The sequence below is a fragment of the Solanum tuberosum genome, unplaced genomic scaffold (assembly GCF_000226075.1).
Source record: "Solanum tuberosum cultivar DM 1-3 516 R44 unplaced genomic scaffold, SolTub_3.0 scf00148, whole genome shotgun sequence".
In the NCBI taxonomy this organism is placed as follows: Eukaryota; Viridiplantae; Streptophyta; class Magnoliopsida; order Solanales; family Solanaceae; genus Solanum; species Solanum tuberosum.
The window spans coordinates 772,498-783,970 of record NW_006239071.1 but is presented as its reverse complement, the minus strand read 5'-3'; the positions used below and the strand labels follow the sequence as shown (position 1 = coordinate 783,970).

General features: G+C 30.2%; 1 protein-coding gene across 1 annotated transcript; it reads left to right on the top strand.

The window, feature by feature from the left end:
• Window positions 1–5,578: 5,578 nt before the first annotated feature.
• Window positions 5,579–8,879, top strand: LOC102604757 (uncharacterized). Its single transcript, XM_006352319.2, has 4 exons — window positions 5,579–6,358; window positions 7,532–7,981; window positions 8,086–8,389; window positions 8,500–8,879. The coding sequence occupies exons 1-4, from the start codon at window positions 5,945–5,947 to the stop codon at window positions 8,634–8,636; spliced, it is 1,305 nt and encodes a 434-aa protein (XP_006352381.1). The 5' UTR covers window positions 5,579–5,944; the 3' UTR covers window positions 8,637–8,879.
• The last annotated feature ends 2,594 nt before the right edge of the window (window positions 8,880–11,473 follow it).

The following is an 11,473-nucleotide window of genomic DNA, read 5'->3' as shown; positions in this document are numbered from 1 at the left end:
AATAGAAAAAAGAGTAAACGATTAAAATCGTCACAAATCAACTAGAACTTATGTCAATGAACAATAAATGTCATTTTTTCAAGAAAAACAAATATTATTATTTAAGTCACCGATCAATTTATTTGTTTATAAAATATTTTCCCCCGTGCCTTGGCAGTTTAACTTTTCGAAAAATACAAAGTGAGATGTATTTGCCATAAAACTTGGTCTTGTAGACTATTTCTAAAATTTATTTTTTCTTGTCATGATTTTTCTTCAAAATAATCACAAACAATAATATATGAGACATATAAAAATACCTTTTGAGTTTTTTGTATGGTCATTTTATTCTATATTCTAATAATAAAAAGATCTCTAAAAAATAATATATAAGATTTATAAAAGCACCTTTTGAGTTATTATATGGTCATTCTATTCTATGTTTAAATTATAAGTGAGGATATGAAATACAGGCTCCACGATTAAAAGTTTATGAATTCTGAATGTTAGTGATTGATTTATATATATATAGTTGTGTCCATTAGACAAATATGCCAACTTTCTCTCTACCCCGTCTTAGAAAAAATTTGAAAAAATCGTATCAATTATGAGAAGACGTTTTAATTTTAAAAAAATCATGTTCTAAAAAGTCTTTTATTACAAATCAGTTTTAACGGATCAAGATGAATATTTATCATTGTCTATTAATTTACTTTAAATCTAAAAAAATAGAAATCCAACACTATATTTTAGCCTTTTGAGTTATTAATTTATAGGGAAATAACTTTTTAATTACAAATGAAATATGCATATCTGATTTGAACTAATAATATTAAATTCTGTTGAATTCGTGTCTTCTCTTCAATCTTGTCTCTGATGTTATCTTTGTTATTATTGAATTGTTTATTGATTATAAATCATAGTCTCTCTAATAATTGTTTTTAAATTAGCTTAATTGAATCGTATTGACCAAATAAAAAAGACGTTGCTTGCATTATAAACTGAACACCAAGTCCCACGTTGTCATCATGCTTTTTATACATACTCACGCGTCTCAAATTATCTATCGACACGCTTTCTCAGAAAATATTAACCAAAAATAATTTTTGATTAATTTATTCTTATCTATATTTTCGTATATAATCTTTTTTCATTAAATATTTACTCTATTAGGATATTTGTAATCTTCAAGAACAATTACTTCTTGAACTTTTAAAATAACGAATGATTTGAGATAACTAAACAAGAAAACCTGAAGGACTAAAAGCTCCCATCATGCATTAGGGTTTACGGAAGGAGAGGATCGCAAAATTTGTTGTATACAATCTTATTCTGTATTTCTATAAAAAAGTTATCTCCATAACTCAAAACGATAACTTTTAATTAAATAATTTAAGATAAAAAAAATTTTAAATCACGATAAAAAATTTGAGACGGGAGAATACAATTCATATTCAAATTGGATTGAAATTCTAATGTGTCAATAAGAAGAAAAAGAAGCCGAAGTTGTCGGCACGCAACTTGTCTAATGATAGAACATTAAAACTAATTAACTAATATTTCTTAATTAACACATGATAATTACTTTTACAAGGATATATGATGTTGAAAATTACATAAATATTGTTAACTTAAATTATGTGAAAAGACAATTGTGATGAATAAGATGAAACAAAGGTTTACGTGTATATATTGACAAAAAAAAAGTTTGATAGGTTATTAATCCAAAACACCCTCCAAGTAGTGCTTATCTTCTTGTTTTTTTATGTCAATTTTTTAGTGCTTATCACCCGTTTTTATTTGATAAAAGTTTAAAAATACCTAAAATTTGATCGAACTCCATTATTTTAATTTTAATTTTAATTTTAATTTTAATTTTAAATCAATAAAGTTACTAAATATGTACAAAATAAAGTACGTTCTGAATCTAGCTAGTTTTTACACATAATGGTTGAACCGATTCACACAACTTTCCCTTTTAGGTCATTATTTTGATTTGTTTCTATTTTTAAAAATTGTAAAAATATACTCCTTAAAACATTAGATTATCATCTTCTCGTAAGTTTTTTAGTTCGCTTAAAAGAGATTTTTAGATTATAATATAAAAAATTTAAAAATTGTTAGAGAAATAAAAAAGGAGAGTCACTTGCCAAAAAAATCGTATAAAAGGGACAATTGACATATTTTTTTTTTATGCTATTACTTTCTGTCCTAAAATTTAGAATCAAATTTAAATTTCAATTCCAACTCTTTATATAGAAATAACACAAGCTTTATGTGGATATGATGGAACATTATATGTCCATGACTAGAAATAACAACTCTAATTTTGTGTCCACAATTCCAATTCAAGACTTTAAGCCCTCCACTTTGCTTGCTTTATGTGATTCCATTTATGGCCTACCTTGGTATCTTCAAAGTTCTACAACATTATTATATCATTAAAAGCTTTCAATAATTAAAATTTGGACATATTACATGAGTTGTTCTACCATCATGTCTAGAGTATGTGAATAAAAGTTTCACATTAATACCTAAATAGAAAAAAAGGCAATATATATAAAGTTTAGGAATATTACTCCTAATATAATGATGTGAGATATATAGTTTTGAAAAAATCATAAGAACTTGGTATAAAACAGATAATCTTATTACATTATGTAGAGAATATTTTGGAGTTGGCTTATCCTAACAATTGATATCATAGCATATGATTCGACAAAATGAGTATATATCAATTCAATGTGGTCCTTCTAATAATATTTTGTACTTAGTAGAAAAATAAAATTATATATTTGACTCTATTTACATTTTACACTAAACAAACTCCATAATATAAATTCAACACCTAATAATTTATGATATATTAATACATCATCATGTAGGGCCACTTTGAAGATTAAAAAAAGGAAAAAAATTATAGTCAATTAATTATTGCTAAACCAAGATATAATGCAATTAATTAAATGAAGAAGACACAAGATGATAATATTATTGTCTCTAATTCACATTATAAAGTAAATTTAACTCGAATTAGTTGAATTTTAATTAAATAGACATCATATACATATCGAATTGATAGGGATAAGGTCTAAAAAATACTATTGCGATACTAAACTTTCATGAGGACCTATTACTTCCCTAGACTATTTAATACCGTATTTTAAACATATATATTTGCCCACGTGGATATAAAAATTAATGCAAAATTATAAATAGTAATGTGTCCACGTGGACACATATATACCTTTGAAATACACTATTAAATAGTTCAGGGGGTAAAAAATACGGTATTAAATAGTCTAGGGAGGTAATAGGTCCTCATGAAAGTTTAGTATCGCAATAGTATTTTTTAGACCTTATCCCTATCAATTCGATATGTATATGATGTCTATTTAATTAAAATTCAACTAATTCGAGTTAAATTTACTTTATAATGTGAATTAGAGACAATAATATTATCATCTTGTGTCTTCTTCATTTAATTAATTGCATTATATCTTGGTTTAGCAATAATTAATTGACTATAAAATATTTTTCAGACTATTATCCCATAAATAAAGGTTGCTACTACTTTTCTAATAGCAAGTATTCTCTTTCAATCACAAGTTGCACTTTTTAAAGGATTATTTGTCCCTTTCTCTCATTTTTCAACATAATAAATTACACTAGGAGTACGATCAATTATTTTTTTTAAAACTCAAGCTTGATAGCTTGGATAAATATAAATAATTTATTTAAGAGTTGAAACTCAAGTGAAGTGTGCAACCATGCACGAGTCTAGATTAATTAAAATAGGAAATAATTATATCGTCAAAAGATAAGATGGTTGAAATCTCTTATTCTTAATCAAGAAATTTGATTCTAGTTTTAAAATTAAAGAATGTTTCAGTGTAGAATATTTTACCTCGCTTAATGTACTCATTTGACGTTTATCTGAATTGACTCATAATCAGTAAATTCTGAATATTACATTCACGTCTAAGCTAATTTAAATTCACGTCACATAGGATTCATTAAAGAAAAATGTGATCTTTGTTTCATGTGAAAAGAATTGATCATGACCAAGGGAGGAAATATATAATAAGTAGTTTATAAGTTCATTAAATTCATTAATTTAGGCTTGCACTATATAACATTAAAAATTATACAATAAGTATAAATAACATTTTTGGACCTAACAAATAAATATATTAGTAATAAAATTTCAAATTTGGCAAAAAACACAATATACTATATTTCTATTCATCTGTCCTAATCTTAATATAAATAACACGAAACAAAAAATGTTTGGGAGGTCAAATGTTGCACATGAACAACCACGTAATGCTTTAACTATTTATTAATACCTCTTAATAATTACTCCTTTCGTTTTAATTTTTTTGTTATATAATTTTCTTTTAGTTAGACTCAAAAAATAAGTCTCTTTCTTTTTCCTAATTCTAACTTTCCTTAAATGAATTTCTTTTTTAATATTCTTCGTTATATTCTTAAATTTCATATTAAAGTAAAATTAGATAAACATATTAAAACAGACGGAACTCAAAAAAAAAAAGAGATGATGGTGATTTTTTTAACCTTTTGATGTTCCAAAAAACTTCACGAAGCAGCAATCCAAATCTCACCTTTCACTTCATCATGCTACTTGTGATTTCCCACCTTCTTTTCTCTTCATAATAAATTTTCCATTTGGCATTGTTCATTTCCACACAATCTCTTATACCAATAATAATGATACACCCCACCAAAAAGTTACCTTAATTATATGGATTTCATGTTCGAGTTCTAAATTGAATCAATTTTAATAAGCAGAAAATATTTCATTTAAAGTCGGATTTAACTTTAAAGCTATGAATTTATGCGAGAATAGTAACTTTTTATTCAAATTTTGTACGTTGTCTATCACAATTTACGTGACACTCTATTTTTTTAGTTTAGCTCAAAAATGATTTTGCATGTTAAGCCTAACTTACATTCAAAGCTACGCTCGACAAAAAAAAAAGAGAAGAATTATCAGGAAATCACTTATTTTATTAATCATCGATATAAAACTTTCATCTTCAAAAGATACCTTCTCTATTTGATAGTAAAAAATTAATTTTAAATGTCATTTTTATCATTAATGAGAATTTTATAATTACACAGATTTTCATATGTTGTATTAACCACAAGTTTTAAAAATATTGCTTTCATTCTTGAATTTCACGTCGAGTCAAACAAAGTGGATCTATTACATTGGTGTCTAGTTTTACGTAGATGCAAATCTACCCTTAAAACATTAGGTTGATACTATTTAAAGTCATAAATTCACGAGAATTTAGCAACTTTTATCTAAACCACTTACTTTTATTAAGAAATTCACTAAATACTTGACGTAAAATAAGTTATCATTATTTATAACTTTGAAATCAGTATAACAATTCATAAAAATCGAATCTTGAATTTCCACAAATCCAAATTAATCAGATACCAGACACTTGTCATAGTGTGGGAAAAAAAGAAACAATGATCTACTAATTGTCATGATCCAAAAATTGCTAAAAGGAATCATGATTACAAAGTAAAACAATAATCTTTTGTTTTTCTTAATCTTTCTTAAAGAATTGATTATTTTTTTGTCAACATCAAACAGACCTACTACCAGGCTTATTTTTCCATCTGTATCAACCTTTTCCTTAATTAATTGTATATAAATAGCTTTTGATTCAAGTCACATCTTGAAGGCTTGATTATCTTACTAAATTCCCAATTGGGGTAGTTAAAAAAATTGAATCTTGAAATTTTTTGTATTGATTTGGTGTTTTTTGGGTTTTTCATATTATGCCCAACAGTGTGATTCCCAATTGGGGTAATTAAAAAAATTGAATCTTGAAATTTTTTTGTATTGATTTGGTGTTTTTTGGGTTTTTTCATATTATGCCCAACAAGTGTTTGTTGTAAGTTCTAGCTGAAGAAATTTGTAAAAATGGAAGAAGGTGAAACAGGGTTGTTGTTGCAGAGTAACAAAGAATTGCTTTCTTCAGGTTATTCAATACATGAATATTCTGAAGAAATCAAGAAGATTAAATCAGCTCTGACATGGGTTTTTCTTGATCAATCAAATCTATGGAGGGCTGGTCTTTCTTGGTCACTTTTTTTCATTCTTACAATTGGGGTTCCATTAGTATCTCACTTTATGTTTGCTTGTTTAACCTGTGATACTATGCATCAGAGGCCTTTTGATGCTCTTGTTCAAGTTTCTTTATCACTTTTTGCAACTTTATCATTTGTTAGTCTTTCTAGCTTTGCTCGAAAATACGGGATTCGGAAGTTTCTGTTTCTTGATAAATTGTATGAAGATAGTGAAAAGGTTCAACAAGGATACACTGAACAGCTACATGTAAGTTCATTTCCCCTTTCTTGTTTTACTCTTCTTTTGCAGATTGTGTTATGTGTTAGGATCAAACGCTTACTATCATGCCAAAAGCTATTGCGTTATGTGTTAGGATCAAGCGTTTAATATCATGCCAAAAGCTATTGTGTTATGTGTTAGGATCAAACGCTTACTATCATGCTCAAAAGCTATTGTGTTATGTGTTAGGATCAAGTGTTTACTATCATGCTAAAAGCTATAGTGGATAGCAAGGGTGCGGCTTTATTTCTTAACTATGCCCTACAAACAAGCAAGCACCATGTTCAATAACATTATGGTTGTTAACGGTGGCGGATGTAGGATTTTTAACAAGGTGCTCAACATCTACTTTGTATGAAAAAGATTGGATCTTTTATATACAGTGTGGTTTTCCAATGAAGGGGCTTTGGATTAACCCCTTCCGCTCTTCTAGCTCTGCCCTGTTTGTTAAGTTAGATTTAGGAATTACTTGAACTGCTGCTTTTGGGATTTATTCAAAATGTCTTTGCTGAGTCTCTAGATTCTTGTTGGGTGCCCTCTCTCTAATCGCTTAAGCTTTTAGAAGAGATAGGTGTAACGGTCCTAGGTTGCTATCTTACTCAACCCTTAATCACACATAGTTGTCCTATCAACCGGATCTTGCCTGCATGTGAGGGGGCATGTTGAATATATGATTTAGTAAATAAAAATGACCCCTCTAGTATAAGCTTTTGGATAATGTGGTCATACAATTCAACAGTTCTCTCATAAGTAGAAAGAACTGATTTTTATAGCTTTTTCTTATGATTTAAGCTACGGGTGTCCTGTTAAATAGCATTCGTGATAAGATTTTCTGCCTGTTTGATAATCGTTGGAGAATCATCAATTTTAAGTGGATTACAAAATGTTAGTATTTCTAGAGTTGTCAAATACTGCTGAGGCTAGTGGCCTTGGAAAACGCTTCAAATTCGTATCTTGACGTTTTCTATTATTGGTAAAGAACCAAACATTTACCTAGGCCCTTTTTAACCCAAATCATGAATTTGTATAGGTACTAAGTTGGCATTGATACACATCTGGTTTGTTAATCGAAGTTGCCCTTGCTGTTATTGGGAGAAATTAGTGATATTTTCTTTTATTCGGGTGTTCAGCTGGATAACAGTTTCTCCTTTTTTCGTGCAGAGGTCGATGAAGATCCTCTCATCTTTTGTCCTCCCTTCTTTTATTGCTGAGAGTATTTACAAGATATGGTGGTTTTCCTCCGGGGGAACCCAAATTCCTTACCTGTATAATGCTGCTTTGAGCAATATCTTCGTATGCATACTGTTAATAAGCTCCTGGCTCTACCGGATATCAATTTCCTTCCTTGTATGTGTCCTATTCCGGTTAATATGCTCCCTGCAGATCCTTAGACTGGAAGAGTTTGCTCAAGTTTTCGAGAAACAATCTGATGTCTCATCGATCATGATAGAACATCTCCGAATCAGAAGAAATCTTCGCGTCATTAGCCATAGGTTCAGAGTTTTCATTTTGTCAACTCTCATACTAGTTACCATAAGCCAGTTTCTTGCCCTGCTTCTTATTACTGAGCCTAGCTCCACTGTGAACATCTTTACAGCAGGTGAACTTGCGGTAATACTTCATTCCCACCTTCTGGTTCATTTCCTTTTATTGATTACGTAGCTGCAAACGTTATTACCGTCCTGTTTTGACATTGTATACATGTTACGATGCAGTTGAGCTCAATTACTCTGGTAACTGGACTTTTCATGTGCTTACGTAGTGCAGCAAAGATCACACACAAAGCACAAGCTGTTACATCACTTGCTGCCAAATGGCATGCTTGTGCAACAATCAGCACCTTAGATGACATGACTGAGGAGACTCCCATGGCTCGGACCGTGACATCTCAGGTGGTATACCCTATCAATTCCAGTTGGGACACAGACGAGGAAGGAGATGGAGACGACGTGTTGGACAACACAAATATGGTACCAATTCATGCCAGTACAATATCCTACCAAAAGAGACAAGCACTAGGTAACTCTAGTCTCTAGCGCGTATTTGTTTATTTCGTTGAATCATTTCATGTCTTTGGTATTGACTACGTTGTACCTTATTGATCTCGGTTATGGAAAAATTTGTTGCAGTGACATACTTCGAGCACAACAAAGCTGGAATCACAGTGTATGGTTTCATGTTAGATCGGACATGGCTTCATACAATTTTCGCGATTCAACTGTCTCTTACACTCTGGATACTCAATAAAACTATTGGTATTTCGTAAATCCCAGTCAACGACAAGGTTTTTACTGTGTGTGTGTTCGTAAATATACAAAAATCTGTGCGATCGATACGTAGAGAAACTAGTATATATATATAGTATATATCTATTTCCTTGATGTCAAAATTTTTGCTGATCTTCTAATTCCTACTTATTGTAATTCACTGTTGAGTGTTGATAATGGTGTCTTTCTTGGATTGTCATTTGTTTATATCAATTTTATAAAATGAAGTGAAATTTTGTTAAGAGTAAAATAATTTTTTTCATATTTTGTGTACGTACATAAGTTGTTTAATCGTTATTCGAATTCTTGGTTCCGCCACTACAAGCAAGGAAAATGGAGTTAAAGAAAGAAACCATTTCATGCCCTCGGAGAGTTACTACTTTATCGTGTTAGACACTTAAATTTATGTTTGTTTCGATTGAACACTCAATCTTTTCAATAAGTGTCATATTAGACAAAAAAAATTGACCATCAACAAAATACCAAGTTTAAGTGTTTAAGTGAAAAGTTCCAAAAAAGCATTATTATTTGAGATCCAACGTACCTAACCCTGGTTAGATGAAATGTTTTGGATATATAGCATATGCTACGTGGCCATTATCGAAGAAGCAAATGTTGCATGGAATGTGGTTTTGGACGATGTTATGAACAATTCCACATCGTCCCTTTAAGAATGAGTGGTCTCTTTAATATGATTTGGGCATTTCTAATTTGTTGAGTTAGCTTTTGTACTTTAAATTAAGCTCAAGATCCATTTCTTTAACATGGTATCAAAGTTAGGCCTCTCAATGTAGTCCCCAGATAGATTGTCCACGTAGGGATCGAACATAGTTAGGGGTAATGAATGAGAGTCGAGGGTGACGAATGAAAATTAAGAATCTCACATCGGTGACGGAAGTAGTTCATTTACCAAGTCGTCTTGCTACAACTTGTCGCATGAGGATAGTAAAACAATTGCTTTAGGTCCTCAAAATTTTTAATGATGCATTTTACAAATTTATTTTCACTGAGATAATGTTGAAGTTCGTAAAAAGAATATTTAAAGCATATAAAAAAGATATGCCTACTTTTAATAATAGATATATTTTGGAACTTTGAGTTAAAATATTTATATCTTCACATTAGTAAATAATTTTTTTTATGATAATATCCAAGGCAACGTATTATAAACACATGACTAACGTTTTATTAAATTGAATTAGTTTTTAATAATATGAATGATTATTAATATGTGAAGTTACATGTTTCCATTTTTTCAGAAAATGTCTACACTATAATTAAACAACAAACTTGAAGAAAAAAAAAACAAGTTTTTTTAATTAAAATTTGATCTTCACTCCTAATTATGAAAGCTCTTTTAGATTTTTACAAATAATTTACAACTTCACGATCCTCGTTAGGATACATGTTTCCGATATCTAGGATATGCACGAAGCAAAAGTTGCACAGAATGTGGTGGGCGATCTATTATTACCCATCTCTTCTTCTATCCTTCCCAATGTCGCCCAGGTGATTGGCGCAATTATTTCTCTATCTCAAAGTATGAATCAGTACAATCTCAAACTCGGATATAAGGCTTGCATTTTTCTACAACAGCGCGGTCGGGATGACTTTCCGAGACATTACCCATCTGACATACACACTTGAGGGCTTCGTACGAATCTGTCTCGATAATAACTTCTTCAAATCATATAATTCTTTGCCAAAATCAAACCTCCGTGTATTGCCCATAACTCAACTGTGAAATTTGACGTGGCTCTCATGCCAAGTCGTCCATAGAACCCACCAATCACCTTCCCTTGTCATTGCGTGCCACCCCTCCAAACCCGCCAACCCGGAAATTGGCATGAAGCTGCCATCAATATTGATCTTGATACATCCCTCAAGCAAAAAAGCCCAACTGATGAAAATAGGTTGTTTATGGATCACCCGATTTTCTGTTAATTGAATTGGATGATATTCAACTTTTGGAATTGGGAAAAAATATGGATTTTGACATGGACGAACGTAGAATGTTGTCATTGTTTTTGTTGTATGTACGTAAATAAAATTGCACTAGAACTATACTAATGATAAAACTAGTTAAGAGCGCACACACTTATATATAGTGTCCCAATTTGTAATTAGGTAAGTTAGAAAAAGGAAACTAATACTCTTATTATTTTATTAATCCTACTAGAAAAAGAAAACTAAGATTAGGATTGGATTTTTCAAAAAGTCTCATATTAGCCATCGGTTCAGAGTTTTCATTTTGTCAACTCTCATGGAGTATTAGTTTCTATTTAATAATTCATCTTATTTTTATCCGCTCAAATTTAGTTCAACCTGAATAATTTATTAGATAAAACGTTTGATCATATCACTCATATTCAAACACAATACACATTAAGTCTAATGAAATGATCATAGTCTTCTTAGCTATTTCTGTATTCCACTTCATGGAGCTATAGCACTGCATTTTCCAAAATTAAACCAATTAATAAAATAATAAACTGATCATAAGTTAAAGTTAGAATAAATGGTAATTTAGCCATGAACTTAATTTTCATTCACTTAATTGACTGCCATTAATTATCAACATTGATTGTGGTGGGATGGTCCGTGATCCCTTCACCCCCTTAACTAGATGGTTCATGTTTGGATAAGGCCTTGCAATACGCTAATCCAGATTTAGAGAGACTCCAACACGAATATTGAATACCAAATGAAAAAAAGACTAACATGACAATAATTTGTTAAATCAAAAGTGAACAACTATTAAAAGAGGGAGGAAAATATTAGTTTTTGCAATCCACATTAGGATCACTAGGAATAGAAAGGCTAATGTTGCAAAGTT